Genomic DNA, 16,622 nt, shown 5'->3' with positions numbered 1-16,622 from the left:
AACTGCGGTGCTTGCAGAGCCTGCCCCCCGGCCCCCCCCGGCCCCTGGCGCAGCCCCACAGCCGTTGTCTCACCTCCGCCTCCTCGCCCGGGGTGCTTTGGGCTGGGGCAGTGGCTGCTGCCCGCTCTTTAAACCCCAAATCGCTGACGGGTGCCAGTCCCGAGGGCGGGGGTGGAGGGAGGGACGCAGAGCCTGGTCCCTGCCGTCGGGACCGGCAGCAACAAAGGGCGCTGTGTCCTCCCCACCCGGAGACGTCCATCGGGACCCGGGGGGCACGGGAGCACCCGGTCCTGGCGGCCAGGCTGGCCCCGGTCCCTTGACCGCAGCGGCTGGGAAATGTCACCGCCCGTGTCCCGGCAGCCCCCGAGCATCTCGGTGGCCCCAGGCCCCTGGCACCCCCGGGTGAGGGCGCGGGACCGCTTGGGTGGCCACGGAGCATCTGTAGGGCGGAGGCCGGGGCCACCCCACGGGTGCCGGGTGGACACGAGAGCGGTCCCAGGCAGCTCCCTGGGACCCACCGGGGAGGGAGATGGGCAGCGGCGGCGGCAGTGCCGCGTCCAGCGCCGCCTCGCCCCGTCACCGCCACGCAGGCCGCGGAGCAGAGCGCTGCTCGCAGCGGGGGCGCGGAGGGCGGCGGGCTGGGAGGAGCGGCGGAGGCACCGGGGGCTGCTGCTGCGATCCAGAGGGACCCGGGCAGGCTGGAGGCGCGGGCCGGGAGAGGCTTCGCCGGGAGGAACGGCGCCGGGCCCCGCAGCCCTCCCGGCCCCCGGCCAGCCCCGTGCCCCGCCGGCACGCGGGGCCCCCGCCGGCACACGGGGGCGACCCTTCCCCGCTGCGCAGCGCCGGGGCGGGGCCGGGGCGAGAGAACCACGGGCGGGCCCCGGGGGGAGCCCCCGGCCGGGGGGAGCCCGGCCCCGGTCCCGCGGCGGCCACCAGGGGGCACCCGGGCCTCACCGGGAGGCGGCGGGGGCGGGGGGCGTGGGGCGCGGCCCCTGCCCGGGGCCCCGGCACGGCTGCGAGCCGAGCTGCCCCCGGCGCGTCCCCGGCGCGTCCCCGGCGCGTCCCCGCTTCCCACGGCCCCCTTTACCCCCTGCCCACCGCCCCCGGCCCCGCGGGCACTGCCGGCCGCCGTCCCCCTGTTTGCTCGGCCGCGGGGGGGGGCCGCGGGGCCGGCCGGAGGCGCGGGTCAAGGCCGGTGTCCGCGGCCAACGGCAGGCAGGGGAGGGAGCGGGCGGCCCCCCCCCGGCAGCCCAAGGGAGAGAGGGGGCGATGCGCACCCCACGGCTGCCCCACGCATCCCCCCCTGCCCCACAATTCCCCCCCCCCCGCCCCGCTAAACATTAACCTGGCGTCCCCAGGGCCTCGTGTCCCGTGCCCGACCCAGCTGCGCTTGGGGACACGTGCGGGCACGGGTGTCCCGCGGGGGCGGGCAGGGACCCCCCGGCCGGGCAGAGCGGGGCTGGGCACAGAACCGGGGCAGCTTCACCAGGAATTCCCCGAGCGTCCTCGGGGCACCAGGAGCAGTGGCAGGGCTGCCTGGGGCAGGGTGGCAGACCTCCCGCGGGGTAGGGGTGCGGGAGGGGTGCTGCCCAAGCCCAGGCACGCTGCTCGTCCCCCCCTCCTGGGACTCAGGTGTCCCCCGGGCAGTGCATCCCAGCAGAGCTGGCGCGTGGCGGCCTGGACCGGGTGGCCACTGCCCCGTCCCCTTGTCCCGGTGTCCCTCGTTGCAGCGCCGCAGGATGCACTGAGGAGGCAGGTGATTGAGCAGCGATAAACCCACCCTGCCAGGTCCGGGGAGCCGCGTTCTGCTCCTGGCTTCTGTAAAGTTAATTGGTTTAGAGTTTCCAGGAACAAACGAAGGAGAAAAACACTCTCCCGGTGTGTGGGGCCATTGAATGCTCTCTGGCGAGTTATAATTGCAAATCATGTTTTGAAATCACATTAACCAATTATTCCTTGTTGTTGTTGTGCCCAGCCACAGGACAGCGTGTGCATGGTGGTGGCGGCCACCGAGGCGAGGGGGAGGCCGGGGAGCTGTGCCTGTCCTACCAGCGGGGCGGCCGGTGATGCCTGGCACCAGGGACCAGAGGCACCCACTGGCTTTGTCCCCAGCAAGGACGAGTGCCTGGAGGCTTCTTGCTCGAGAGGCCATGTGGCAGTGCTTGGGAGAGCTGCTAGGGCCACGGCTAAAGCCGTCACCTCAGCCATGTGCTCCTGGGATCACCGATCTTGGCCCCAGGAAGGTTGTTCAGCAAGGAAGCCGAGCGTGACCCTCGGCGTGCACCCGGCCAGCCCCCGGCGCCCTGTGCCCGTCCTTCATGGCTGAGGATGCTCGGATCCACCCAGGTCCCCGTTCCGGCCGCCTTCATCCAGCGCCAGGCAGGGCTGGCTCCCAGGGCCGTGGCTTTCGTGGGCTGGCTGAGCCAGGGGACGCGCGTGGCTGGGGCTGCACGAGGCAGTGGCTGCGGGTGGCACAGGGCAGACAGAGGGGAGCAGGGCGCGGGGAGCCTTGGGGTGTGCTCCAGTCCTGGGGCTTGGTGGCTTTTCTCCCTCTTCTTCCTCCTCCCTGCTCCGATTTTCCACAAAGCTCCATCTGGGTTTGTGTGCACAGTTTGTGTGCATCTGCCCAGCCGAAAAGGAGGGGAGGGGGAGAAGCACGCTGTGTGTCAGGAGACAAGGGAGGGGATGGCACAGTGGGGCACTCCTTCATTTTGTAACAAAAGGAGACGGAGGATTTGGGGACCAAGAATCACCAGCAGTGTTTCTAAGTCACTGGGTTGCAGAGGAGCAAGACCTGTCCCCATCCCCATCCCTCTCCCCATCCCTGTCCCCATCCCCATCCCCATCCCTGTCCTCGTCCCTGTCCCTGTCCTGCCACTGAGTGCAGTCCGTGGGTGCTGGCTGCTAGGGCTGTGTTTGCGCTCTGGGCGGCTGCTCGCGGCTGCCGTTTATGAGCCCCGGACGAGGCTGTGCGCTGCCGCCCGTCCCTGGGGAGCGCGGTGCCACGTGGCCGGCGGGTGCCCGCCCTCGCCGGCGTGGGGAGGGTTAAGCGGATGGAGCACGGCTCTGGGTGCCCTGACCCCCCCGGCGCCGAACCTGGCCGCCTCGCCCCGGCACGCCGGCCAGCGCTGGTTCAGCACTTACGCATGATGCTGTTATTAGAAATTAGTTAATGGATGTCTCCAGCCGAACGAGAGCGGTGGTAACAGGCGCGGGAGCAGGGGGCAGAACCAGCCGTGGCTGTTGGTGCGGTATTTAGCAGCTGCCCCAGTGCACCCAGGCAAGCCGGCGCTGCTGCTGCCCGCTGCGCTGGGGCCGGGCACGTTCTCCTCTCCATGGCCGGACCCCGATGCTCACCGCCAGCCGGAGGAGCCTGCCTGATCTGCTCCATCAGGGTTTATGTATATCATGTATATATGTGTATACGTAACCTGCTTTATGTATATGTACCTGTATATGTAAATCTGCTCCATCAGGGTTTATGTACATCATGTATATATGTAACATAAATACAGCGTCCTAGGAGCGTGTGGGGTTGGGGGGGCATGTTTTTGGGGGGGTAGCAAGGTGCCTCGCTGCTGCTGCTGCAAGCCACAAGGTGTTTAAGGAGAAAACCCCCAAAGTAGCCAGCCCATTGGGTACAACGACACAGGGCTGTTCTGCAAGGGGAGAAACATTCATGGAGTCCCCCGTCACCACAGCGTGGATCCAGCAGATTTTCCCCCTAAGAAAAACCCCATGGGAACCAGCGGGGCTCAGCATGCCCCAGTGTGGGCAAGCAGGGGGCTGTGCCTCACGTGGCACTCAGGCCCCCCGGCGTGCTAGGGACAGCAGCAGGCTGGCAACCAGGCTCCCTGGGCATCCCTGCAGCACGCGGAATGCTCCTCAGAGAAAAAAAAAAAAAAAGAAATCCCCTTTGGGCCTCTTCTGGGGGGCAAACCCCAATATTTTGAGTGTAAAAGGCAGCTGCAGCACGGGTTGGAAAGCTTGAAGGGTCCCGCCCTGCCCCTTTTATCCCCACGGCGGAGGCACCGGCTGCTCTCCTGAGGGGCAGAGGGCTAAAAACGTGTCCTCCTGCCCCTCGGGACAGAAGCCACTGCCCAGCCACTCGCCGCTCTCGGACCGTGGGGTGGGGTTGGGGCGGCTGAGCCAGCCCCAGCCGTCGGCGCTGGCCGCTGCGGGGGCCGCGGGTGGCCGTGCCCGGTGGCGGTGGGGCCGGCGGGGCCGGGTGTGCGTGCGCCTCCCCCTCGCCACCGGCCTCCCCAGCGGTTCGCACTGACTCTGCCCCGGCTGCGCAGAGATTGGGAGCCGTGGCACGGGGGGCGGGCCTGGGCTCCCGTTTAATCCCCGCTCCGTCGGGATTAGGGCCGGAGGAGGCTCGGTAATCTGCCGGCGGCTCGGCGCACACCCGGCGCCGTTGGCTGGGCTGGCAGCGAGGCGGCACTGAGGGGACGGGCAGGTAGGTCCCGCGGGACCCGCGGCCCCACGCTCTCCCCTGCTTTCTCCCAGCCTTTGCTGGGGTCGAAGGCTGCAGCGGGTCGCCCCCCCCCCCCTCGCCCCCCCCCCCCCCTCCCCGTGCCCCCCGCCGCGTCCGTTCGCCCCAGTGCCGGCGCACGTAGCCCCGGCGCCCACTCACCTTCTCCTCCCCTAACTTCCAAACTTCCTCCGAGCCCCGCTCTCACCGCCAGCTGTTCTGCTGGAGGAGGACGGAGCCGCTCAGTCTTGACCCGAGCTGCTGGCAGGAGCGCGTCCCACGCCGCCCCACGCCGCCCCACGCCGCCCCACGCCGCCCCACGCCGCCCCACGCCGCCCCACGCCGCCCCACGCCATGGCAGCTTGCAGGTGGCAGAGCCGGAGCGCAGGGGCTGTTTGCTTTGCCATTGCCTTCCTCTTCCCTCTCCAGCTGCTGAAACCCTCCCACAAAGTATAAAAAAATCCTGCGAATGCTCATAAAAAGGCAGAGCCTGCCTTGCCGGAGCTGAAGCCTAACGCTCACCGCCCTCCGTGGCACCACGCTGCCGGGGGGGGCTGCGCAGCCGCCCCACAAGTCTTGCCCCTGGCTTTGCCGATAACAACCACCCCCAAGCTCCCCGTTTTTTCCACTTTAATTTTTAATCAGCTGTGGCAGCCGCATATGTTTGTTACAGCTGGAAAGTGCTGTAGCGGGATCGGGTGTCAGGGCGTCACAGGGGCTCCCGGGCGGCGGGGCCGTGCGTGCCGTGCTGCCAGGGCCGGGTATTTTTAGGGCAGCGCAGCCAGGCGGGAGGCTCACGGTGTTCCCGGGCGTCTTGCGCCAGCCAGGGAGAAACCAGCCGGGGGAAACTGAGGCACCGCGCGGTGGTGGATGCTGCTAGCACCGTGTCTGCTGCAGGGCCGCAGGACAGCCCCGGCTCGGGGGGCTGGGGGGGGTCCCTGGGTGCTGCGCCTGGGCAGGGGGAGGAGACGGGAATTTTCCACTGGCATCTGGATCAGGCCCAAGCAGAGCGGTTGCATCGGCTGGTCCGGCAGCGTGCCGTAACCCCCGGCTGTCACCGCGGGCACAGCGCGGCGCTCCCTGTGGCGCTGCCTGTACCCCCCCACCCAGCCGCGAGCGGCCGGGGTCCGGCAGGGATTCTTGGGCAGTCCAGGGGGGGGCATCGGGGTGCTGCCCCCATGGGGAGCCTGGCCGAGGTGCAAAGGTCCCCGCAGCGCCTGGCCGGGCTGCAGCTGCACTCGCACGCTGGGGCTGCGGCCACGGCAAACAAACGGGCCCCGGCAGAGGCTGTTTTCCTTGGCATGGGGGTACTGGGGGGAGGACTGGGATCCCACGGGTTCCTCTGGCTGAGAAAACAGAGGCCCCTGCCCCTGCCCTTCTCGCCGCGTGGGTCCTGGCCACCCCCGCATCCCCCACCGCCACAGGGCTGCTGACGCAGGGCTGGGGCCAGCCAGTTCCCCCCCAAATCACAGCTCACAGTTCGGGTGCTGAGCTCCTGGTGGCATCCCGCGAAGGCAGGTGTGCTTTAGGGAGTGAGCTCCTGAGAGACATCTCGCTTCCCAGGAGAAAGGTGCAAGAGAAAAGCTAAAATAGTGTTTTCAGGCGTCTTCTGCCCATTTAACCCCTGTGGTGGCACCATCCTGTCCAGGTGACACCAGCCCCATCACGGGCTTGGCATCCTTGCGCTGCGCCCCCACGCTGTGCCTCAGTTTCCCCGTTGCCTGCCAGAGGGTGGGTGATGTGTGGCAACGTTTGGCTTTGCCGCCCCCTGCTCACGGTGTCCCCGACCCCGGCACATCCACCGCTGCGGGACGGCGCTGGGGCTGGTGACAGCAGCGAGCCTGTCACTTGGCACAGACACGGGGGCTTTGCTAGCTTGGAGAAGGGACCTGGTGCTGCCAGCATGGGGCTGCCGGGAGATGTGGCATTTGCGCACCCTGTCCCCAGCTGCCAGCGGTGACGTTCTGCCGCACTGAGCCCCAGGGCTCACGGTGGTCTCCACCAGAGCTCTCTGGCGAGGGTCTCCAGCAGGGCTGTCCGGGGAGGGTCTCACCTCACACTGCTGTCCCGGCGCCAGCCTGTGGCCCTGGGCGAGGCCGTACTTGCGTAGTCGGGAGGTGGGAGCGCAGCACGCAGCTAAAAGCAGGGCTGGGTGCTAAATTTAGGAAGGCAGGTCAGGGGAAAAACACAGGTCTGCCTTGTGCCGGGCTGCGGGAGGGAGGCCCGGCTGCAGCGCCTGGGGGGGGCTCTGCTCCTGGCCCCGGGGGGCTGGCGTGGCTGGTGGCCGTGCCTCGCCCCACTGCCGCCGCCTCCCCGAGCCAGGAGCTGTGCTGCGATGCCTTCGGGGCCGGCAGGCACAAGGAGGGCTGCGTAGCCCCCAGCCCGCGAGGCGCAACGCCTGGCTGCCCGCGTGCAGGCCGGCAGCTGCGTCGGGCTCGGCGCTAAAGCCGGATTACAGCCGCCACAGTGCTGCATCCCCCGCCCCAACTGGGGCGGATTAGCCGGGATGGGGTCTGGGCACTGCATCCCTGCCTGGGGCAGCGCCTGCATCCGCACAGGGCTTTGGTGGCTTGGGGCACCCCTGCGCTTGGGGCCCAGCACGCTTCACTGGGACGTGAGTGGGATGGCTGGCAGTGTCAGTGCCGTGTCTTCGAGCTCAGTGGCACTGGGAACGGCCCCTAGGCAAGCAACAGCTGAGCCCAGGGGGTTTGGTGGCACTGTGGGTGGCAGCTCTGTGGGCTCTGCTCAGTCCTCCCCCTGCCACCGGTCCCCAGACAGAGCACTGTGCCACCGAGGCGCCCACCGCCCCGCTGCGGGGAGCTGTGCGAGTCCCCGACCTGGGGGCCACCCCGGGGACATCCACTGCGCCGTTTATTTGCTGTTCTGCAGAACCTTATCGCAAAGCAAATAACACCCACGAGGGGCACGACCGAAGCGTCACGGGTCCCTCGCCCCTTCCCCTGGTGCCACCGGGCAGGGACCAAAGGCCGGTCTGGCCGCCGAGGTGGCAGCGAGCGCTGGCGGGGCCGTGCCAGCTCTGCCGGCGGGAGGAAGCCGGGCGCGACGCTCACCGCATAAGAAACGAGCCCGGCCGTCGCCTGGCCGTGCCGGGAGGTGCTGGGGGAGGCTGGCGTTCCCCGGGCTGCAGCCGTGGCCCTGCAGGAGGAGGGGGCTGCGGAGGGGAGAGCGGGGGGCTTGGGGACCTCGCGGCCTGGCACCGGCACCAGCGAGGGACGTGTCCGTGGCGGTGGGAAGGCGCAGAGCTAACGGCAGCGCTGGGACGTGCTGGCAGCCCCGTCCGTGCCTGGATGCGGCCCAAGCTGAGGCCCAGTGGAGGGGATAAATCATCGCCCAGCGGCCGCCTGCGGTTCACTCTCTTCCCCGCATGGCTCGGCCTTGCCGGTCTGGGGCTGGAGGACGTGGCCCCCGCTGTGCCTCAGTTTCTCCACGTGGGCAGGTGCCACAAAACGGGGGGGGAGGAGGGTGGACGTGTGCCCCCACCCCACGGCTTAGCCTCGCCGACCCCCTGAGGGCTGCCTGTTGCTGTGAGCCACCGCATGGCCTGGGGTGACCCTGCCAGGGCTTCTCATCCCCCTGGCAGTGGGAATAGGGCGAGAGCCGTGGGGGCTCGGGGGTGCTGGAGACCTTCCCCAGTGCAGCCAGCGGGGCTGCTATCCCCGCTATCCCCCGCCATCCTGGGGTCTCAGCAGTGGGCAGAGACACAGAGAGAGCCACCTGGTCCCCTGGGCCACCGTGGGACCCCAAGTGCTGGGTCAGGACCGCAGGGATGGCTGCAGCCCCCGCTCCCCATGGGGACCTGCAGCCCCGGGCTGATGGAGCAGCTGCATCCTCCCGGGGCTGGGACCGCGCTGCATGCCCCGGGGCCGGTGACACCTCCCGTGTCGGTGGGGCTCCGGCATGGAAACCCTTGGGTGGCAGGGACAGCAGGGGGTGGCGGTAGTGGTGGCAGGGGACGGTGTGGGGCAGCGGGGCCGTGCCCCGGCTGCCAGCCTGCCCCAGAAAGCGGCCCTGTGCCGTTTCCCAGCGGGGCGGGGAGGGCTGGGCTTGCACAGAGGCGGCTTTGTGCCGCTTGCCAACGCGTCCCCGCTCGGCAGCCTGGCTGCCATCCCCTGCCAAGGACTCGTCTCACAGCCCCGCGCTTTCCTGCTCCGCTTGCCAGCCCTGACGTGCCCCTGAGCCCCCCTGCCACAGCGCCCGGCAGTGGTGGCAGCGGGGGGTCCCTGAGCTCCCTGCCTCGTCCCACGCCGCCTCCCCCGAACCACCAGTGCTGGGAGGGGAAACTGAGGCTGGGAGCCAAGCCCTGCTGGGGAGGCTGGGCCACCTGAGCCGGGAGGTCCCAGTCACCGCGGGGATGTGCTGGGGTGCCCGTCCCTGCCCAGCCACCCGTGCTGGTGCCGCCTTGCCGCCCTGCTGACGTGGCCCCTGCGGGGACCCCGCCGCCAGGCCCTGCAGCTCCCACCCGGAGCCGGACCCCGCGTCTCGCCCAGCCTCGAGGAGCCCCGCGGACACATCCCTGCCACCCGCCATGGAGGCCCCGGAGCTGCCTGTGCAGGCAGAGATGGTGGAGCTGGTGCCCAACGGGAAGCACGCGGCCGTGCTCAGCACCACCGCCCTCCCCTCGCTGGCGGGTGACAGGTAGGGCTCTGGGGACAGGCGGCCTCCTCGGCCGGGGCTGGGCACCTCCATCCGCTCCTGGGTGCCTGCGGCCTGGCCCTGCTTGGGGCTTGGGGCTCTGGGGGTCCTGGGGGCTCGGGGAGATTGGGGGGCTTGGCGCACTGGGCATGCAGGGTGTTAAGGGAGCTCGAGGGGACTCGGGGCTCTGGGGACTTGGGGTTTTTGGGGTGCTTGGGGCTGCTCATGGGACTTGGGGGGGCTCAGGACGCTCGGTGCTGTTAGGGGGCTGGTGGGGCTCAGGGCATGTTGGGGGCTTGGGTCTCTCGTGGGGCTCAGAGCACTTGGGGTGCACAGGGGGCTCAGGGGTGGGGGGGAGCTGCCCCGGCCCCAGCCCTGGCCCCTGTGCCCTGGTGCTGCTGGGGGGGCCGTGGCGTCCCCGTCTCTGCTTGGCCTCCCGCTTCCCCCGCTCCTCCCTCCGGCACCCAGGTTTGATGAGAACCAGCGCAGCGCGGAGATGGAGGAGTTCCTGCCCCACGGCGCTGAGAAGAAGCAGACGCACTTCACCGACGTGAGTGGCGGCACGGGCCCCCCCTAGACCCCCCCGGCAGCATCCCGCCCGTGTGACCGTCCCCCCTTGTGTCTCGTGTGTGCAGTTTGAAGGCAAGACGTCGTTTGGGATGTCGGTCTTCAACCTGAGCAACGCCATCATGGGCAGCGGCATCCTGGGGCTGGCGTACGCCATGGCCAACACCGGCATCGTCCTCTTCCTGTGAGTGGTGCCGGGCACCCAGGGGGTCCCTGGGTTCGGGTGATGGGAGGACTGGTGTCACCAGAAGCACGGTGGCCAGCGCTGGTGCCGGGGGGCCGGCCTGTTGACCATGCTGTCCCCCCGCAGCTTCCTCCTGACGGCCGTGGCCCTGCTCTCCAGCTACTCCATCCACCTCCTGCTGAAGTCCTCGGGCATTGTGGGTGAGCGCCGGGACCCCAGCAGCCGGCGGGGCTGTGCCCGGGTCCCCCCTCAGCCCTCACTGCATCCCCTCTCCCCACAGGCATCCGTGCCTACGAGCAGTTGGGCTACCGAGCCTTCGGCACGCCGGGCAAGCTGGCTGCGGCCATCGCCATAACGCTGCAGAACATCGGAGGTGAGGACGGGGCAGCGGGGGGCCCTCTGCGGGGTGGGGACACGGGGACAGGGGGCACCAGGCAGCCCCCGCCACGTTGTCCTCACTCTGCCCCACAGCTATGTCCAGCTACCTGTACATCGTCAAGTCCGAGGTGCCCCTCGTCATCCAGACCTTCCTCAACCTGGAGGAAAAGACCGCGTGAGTGTCCCCGACCCCGCTGCGGCTCCAGCCGCGTCCCCCCTGCATCCCCGCCCGGCAGGCGCCCTGGATTCCTCTCCAGCTGTGCAGCCCCTGGCGGGATTTAGTGGCGTTAAGCCACTGCTATTTTTGATCGCTGTCAGCGCTGAATAAGCCCCTGGGTGGGATTAGACCGGGTTGAACTTCCAATCCCCGCTCCTTGCCCCCCAGTGGGATCAGCCCACCTGTTCCTCCTCCCGGGGGATGCCAGCTTGAGGGTCCCCAAGGAGACCCGGGGAACCCCAGGGGTGCCAGGACTGCAGTCTCCACGTGAGCACAGAGGTCTCTGTGGCCTCAGGGGACGCGAGCATCCCCGGGGACACCACCATCCCCAAGGACACCAGCATCCTTGTGGACACCAGCATCCCTGAGGACACCAGCCATGGGGTCCAGAGAACCCAACTTTGGGGTCCCCGTGCTGATGCAGAGGTCTCCAAGGATGCCAGCCTCAGTGATCCCCGGAGATGCCATCTCAAGTGTCCCCAGGGACGCCAGCACAGAAGTCTCCATGGCCTCAAGGGATGCCAACATCCCTGGGGACACCAGTTCAAAGGTCCAGGGATGTCAGTCCAGGGGTCCCTGGTGCTGCCAGCTCAGGGCACCCCCCAGAAGGCAGACAGGTCCCCCGAAGCTCATGTCCCCCCCCCCGCATCAGGTGAGGCTTGTTCCCCAGCTGAGCGGGGCTGTGAGCAGCCTCTGCTTCCAGGGACTGGTACCTGAACGGGAACTATTTGGTGATCCTGGTCTCCGTCACCATCATCCTGCCCCTGGCCCTCATGAAGCAGCTGGGTAAGTGGGGGCCGGGGGGGGCACAGGGGGCTGGGGGCAGCCCTGTGCCCACCACTGCTCTCCTGTCCCCCCAGGCTACCTTGGCTACGCCAGCGGCTTCTCCCTCAGCTGCATGGTCTTCTTCCTCATCTCGGTGAGCAAGGGACGTCGCTCCGCCACGCGGCACCGAGCACCCCTCCGGCGGCTGGGCCCCGCCATCCCGCTTTTTGCCTGGTTTTGTTTATGCAAGCCTGGGCGGCTGACACGGTGCCCCCCTTCCCCCCCCCCCTCCTCCCCCAACCCTCCCAGGTCATCTACAAGAAGTTTCAGATCCCCTGCCCTCTCCCCGAGCAAGGGGGGAACGGCACGGGCGGCCTCAACTACACGGAAGCCAGCGGCAGTGGGCACTGGGATGGCTCCGCGGGCCTGCAGCCCCCTGAACCGGGCGCCTGCACCCCCAGCTTCTTCACCCTCAACTCCCAGGTAGGGCTTTGGGGGCTGCGGCGGGGGGCGCCCGGCCCGGGGCAGGCTGCCTGTGCCCTGCGCTCAGCCTCCCCCCGCCTCGCAGACGGCCTACACCATCCCCATCATGGCCTTCGCCTTCGTGTGCCACCCCGAGGTGCTGCCCATCTACACGGAGCTGAAGGAGTGAGTGCGGGCGGGGCGGGCGGGGTGCCCGGGGGGGTGCCTGCTGCCCCCGGGGGGCTGCGCTGACACCCACCTCCCGCAGCCCCTCCAAGAAGAAGATGCAGTGCATCTCCAACATCTCCATCGCCGTCATGTACCTCATGTACTTCCTGGCCGCCCTCTTTGGCTACCTCACGTTCTACGGTGAGCCCCGGGCAGGCCGGGGACGGCGGTGCCGTGACGCCCCGGGGATGTCCCTGGGCTGGATGTCCCGGTGGTGCCGGCGCTGACCCCGCGTCCGCGGTGCCCCCAGGGCGCGTGGAGTCGGAGCTGCTGCACACCTACAGCAGGGTGGACCCCTTCGACGTGCTGATCCTCTGCGTGCGGGTGGCCGTGCTGACGGCCGTCACGCTCACCGTCCCCATCGTCCTCTTCCCGGTGAGGGGCCCCTTGGGGACGCCAGGCTGCCCCCACGGCCAACCTCCGGCCTCAGCTCCGAGCGCTGCGAGGAGAAACTGAGGCAGCGATGGGGACAGGGAGTGGGGGGGGGGGCGCGGGGACAGGGCTGGGCAGCAGTGGGACTGTGGGGGTGGGAGGGGATGGGACGGGACAAGATGGGAGGGGATGGGATGGGATGGGATGGGATGGGATAGGACAGGACTGGACAGGATGGGATGGGATGGTTTGGGAGCAGATGGGATGGGGATGGGAGGGGATGGGAGGGGAGGGGATGGGTTGGGGAGGGGATGGATTGATGGGAGGGGACAGGATGGGATGGGGTGGGTGGGATGGGAAGGGAGGGAAGGGGAGGGGAGCGGATGGGATGGGGATGGGGATGGGATGGGGACGGGATGGGATGGGAACGAGATGGGGACTGGATGGATTGATGGGATGGGATGGGGATGGGGTGGGGTGGGATGGGGATGGGGTGGATTGATGGGATGGGACGGGACGGGAGGGGACGGGATGGGATGGGGATGGGATGGGGTGGCAGTGGATGGAATGGGATGGGGTGGGTGGGATGGGATGGGATGGCAGTGTATGGTTTGGGAGTGTATGGGATGGGTGCATATGGGAAGGGAGCATACGGGAGGGGATGGGATGGGGTGACCCCTGGCTCCACGGATGGAGCGTGACCTCCCCTCCCTGTGCCCATCCCCAGGTGCGCCGGGCCATCCAGCAGATGCTATTCCACGGCAAGAACTTCAGCTGGATCCGCCACGTCGCCATCGCTGTGGTCCTGCTGACCTTCATCAACCTCCTGGTCATTTTTGCCCCCTCTATCCTTGGCATCTTTGGCATGATCGGTGAGCAGCAGCGCTGGCACCTGGCCCGCCCACGTGCCCCCCGCCAGCAGCCCCCAGCCCCGTCCCTGTCACCCCGGGCTGCTCCCCAGGGCAGGGCAGGACCTGGCCAGGGCTGCAGGGCTCACCCTGCCCGCTCCGTTGCCATCTGCCGCAGGTGCCACCTCTGCCCCCTGCCTCATCTTCATCTTCCCGGCCATCTTTTACATCCGCATCATGCCCAAGGACAAGGAGCCCCTGCGCTCCACCCCCAAAATCCTGGTAAGCCCTGGGTCCCCACCCCTGGGTGGTGCTGGGGGAGGACGAGTATGGGGACAGGGTCAGCCCTTGCGCCTCAGGGATGCGCCAAGCTGCCATCCCCTGCAGGGTGACACCAGGGGCATGAGGACGGAGGAGACGTGGCTGAGGTCTCCTGAGTCTTCACTGGGGTGGGGGCCCTCTGGCCGCCCTCCTGGCTCTGCCTGGGGCGGTGGGTGGTGGTGGGCAGCCCCCATCCTCTGCTCTGTCCCCTTGCAGGCAGCCTGCTTTGCCCTCCTCGGGGTGCTCTTCATGATCATGAGCCTGAGCTTCATCATCATCGATTGGGCCACGGGGGGGGGCAGGAGTGGCGGCAGCCACTAGCCACCCTGGCTGCCCACCCTGACCCCCCCAACCCTGCCAGGACCCCCCCGGGGCCCCCACCTTCGCCTCCTGCCCTTGCCCTTGGCTGGGGATGGGGGCACGAGACACGGCCAGCATAGGGGACCCCAGCCCGTGCCCGCACCTCCCTGCTCTGCGCCTCAGTTTCCCCATCTGTGAAACGGGGAGAACAGCGCTTCCCTACCTCACCAGGGGACGGAGGGGTCGGGGGCCAGCCCGGCTCGTGGGCAGCCTCTTGTCCTCCGCTGGCACCAGAGCCCTGACGGCAGTGTCTGCGGGGCTGGTGGCCAGCCCTTGGCAGTGCCCGAGCCACCCGCCCTGTCCCCTGCTGTCCCCGTCCCCTGAGAGCCAGCTCCCCTTCGCCCCCCGTGGCACCCGGCATGCCGTGGCTGGCGGTGCCCAGCTCCTGAGCTCGCCGGGGGATGGCTGGCTCCTGTCAGCCCAGGTACCCAGGGACTGTCCCTGTCACTTTGGGAAGGTGACACACACCGGGGGTGGCTGCCGCTGGTGTCTGTAGGTGCTGTGGCTTGGCCACCGGTAGCCACCACGCTGGGGCCATTTTGCCGCGCCCCGGGGCAGTGCGAGCACCCTGAGCCCCCCCGGGGTGCTGGCCGGGGTGCACGGGGCAGTGTGGCTTGGGGACGGCTCGGTGGGTGGGGGGAAGCTTTGGAGCTGCTCTCCTGCACGCATCCCCTGATGCCAGGGTGATGGGCACCGCCCAGCCTGCGCCCTTCTGCCGCCACCGGCCCATCCGTCCGTCCGTCCGTCCATCTGTCTGTCCGTCCGTGCCATTGGGATCGCCCAGCCGTGCTGAGGTGCGGGGATGGCTCCCTCCACGGTGGGCAGTGGGGACGTAGGCGGGCAGAGAGTGAGGCTGGGGGCTCGCCAAGTAAATAAGAGACGTATTTTTTTACGGGGGAGGTGGAGGCTGGGATGCTTTTTATAAATACTGTATATAAGAGTAGATCTTTTTTAATGTGTTGTGTGGCTCTCGGTAGCTCTGTGCCGTGTACAGGATCGGGGTGGCTGGCAGGGCACCAGCCCCAGCACCCCTGCCCCTGCCCACCATGCCGGGCTGCCCGGGGACGGCGCTTTTAAATTATAAGCGGGGGTTAGCGCTGTGCTGGAGGAGTGCGACCGAGGAAACCCGTGCGAGTAACAATAAAGAGTAAAAGAAGGTGTGAGACGTGCCGGGGTGGCTGCGGCGGGAGGGGAGCTGCTGGCTGCGGGGGCGCGCACGGGGGGACGTGGGGACAGCGGGGCCGTGGGGACACGGGGACAGCAGGGACGCGGGAACAGCGGGGACAGTGGGGCCGTGGGGACGCGGGGACAGCGCCAAGCTCCACGGGCGCACGGCGGCGCTGCGCCCACGCCGACGGCCGCGGCCGGCCGGGCTCATGCGCGGAGCTCCGCGGGCGCCGTGGGGCGCTGCCGCCCTGCCCACGCGGGGCGTGGGGCTGGAGCACGGCGTGGGCGATCTCCGGCTGCCCTCGGGACGCCGCGGGGACCCCTCAGCACTGCCCTGCCAGCGCCCGGCCGGGACCCGGCCCCCTCCCTGGGGCTGCCCCGTGGGTACCCCTCTCACGGGAGGCGCGGGTCCTGGCAGCCCGTGGGGCTGGCACAGCGTGGGACCTCCCACGCGGGAGGCTGTTTTCCCAGAACAATCCCCTAGGAAAGCCCTCGATGACAACTGGAAGCAAATCCGGATCCCTGACACCAAAGAACCTCACCAGTGGCTGCAGCTGGGAGCCACGGGGGTGCCGCAGGGTGGCCGGGGGGGGGGTGGGGGGCAGATCCCTGCGCGATGTGTGTGGGGACACGCCTTCCCCCCAGCGACAACGGGGGGGCTAATCTTGTGGGTCCTTGGTTCTGGGAAATGAGGGTCCCCGTGGGGAGAGCTCAGCCTGGCACCAGTGCTCCCCGCAAGCTGGGAGCACTGGCAGTGGCACGTCAGGAGTGTGACCTCCCGTCCCGAGCCACGCGGGACCCTGAGCAGCGGTGGCCGTCCTGCAGTGTGGCACGTGGGTCCCCAGGTGCTGAGCCCCACGGCCCGTGACGGGAATAGCAGGTCCCCAAGCTCGATGTTGCCACCCAGTGCCACCCAGTCCACTCTGAAGGCTGCCTTGGGACACAGGGACACGCACTGCCGGCCCCAGGGCTGTCCCCACCTCCCTGTGCCCAAAGCACCCCAGCCCCCAGGTGGCCTAAAATGCAGCGCCCAGGCTCTGCCTCCTGCCCCACACCCCCAGCTCCCCCCCCCTTGGGATGCAGGCTGGCCCCAAATCGCATCTCCCAAGGGAGCTGCAGGGACATCACAGGATACACAGTCCTCAGTAGCGTCTGCAGGGCCTGGGGAAGAGTTCCTAAACAGGGACAGCACCCAAAGGCTGAGCACCTTTGCACTCATTCTGCTCCCACACATTGCATAGCACCCCTGGGCAAAGCAGCATAGCGCATGGCACCATGAGGACATGGCACCCCCAGGGCAAAGACTGGCCCCATGCAGAGCACCCATGGGACATGGCAAGAGCCAAGCTGGGGCCAGGGCAGGAGGTCCCAGGTCACTCCATGCCCCCTGCACATCCACCAAGGACACACCATGCCCCGTGCATGTCTGTTCTGGGGCACAACAAGGCACAGCGCACATCCATACTGGGGAATGCAATGTCCCCACGCACAGCTGTCCCAGGCACACCATGGCCACGTGCACATCTGTCCCGGGCACACCATATGCCCAAGCACATCTGTCCCAGGCACACCATGGTGCATTGCACATCCGTGCAGGTGCAAAACACGGATCGATGCACAATGTCC

At 68.6% G+C, this 16,622-nt stretch overlaps 1 protein-coding gene across 1 annotated transcript; it reads left to right on the top strand.

Moving 5' to 3' along the window:
• The first annotated feature begins 4,311 nt into the window (after positions 1-4,311).
• SLC38A3 (solute carrier family 38 member 3) lies at positions 4,312-14,987 on the top strand. Its single transcript, XM_035546831.2, has 16 exons — positions 4,312-4,459; positions 8,939-9,130; positions 9,596-9,677; positions 9,763-9,878; positions 10,005-10,078; positions 10,159-10,251; positions 10,350-10,431; positions 11,177-11,259; positions 11,334-11,392; positions 11,548-11,721; positions 11,807-11,886; positions 11,969-12,069; positions 12,179-12,303; positions 13,028-13,172; positions 13,327-13,430; positions 13,686-14,987. The coding sequence occupies exons 2-16, from the start codon at positions 9,021-9,023 to the stop codon at positions 13,788-13,790; spliced, it is 1,533 nt and encodes a 510-aa protein (XP_035402724.1). The 5' UTR covers positions 4,312-4,459; positions 8,939-9,020; the 3' UTR covers positions 13,791-14,987.
• The last annotated feature ends 1,635 nt before the right edge of the window (positions 14,988-16,622 follow it).

The sequence above is a fragment of the Cygnus atratus genome, chromosome 10 (genome assembly GCF_013377495.2).
Source record: "Cygnus atratus isolate AKBS03 ecotype Queensland, Australia chromosome 10, CAtr_DNAZoo_HiC_assembly, whole genome shotgun sequence".
NCBI lineage: Eukaryota > Metazoa > Chordata > Aves > Anseriformes > Anatidae > Cygnus > Cygnus atratus.
The sequence above is the reverse complement of the archived record's forward strand: the minus strand, read 5'-3'. Positions and strand labels throughout refer to the sequence as shown.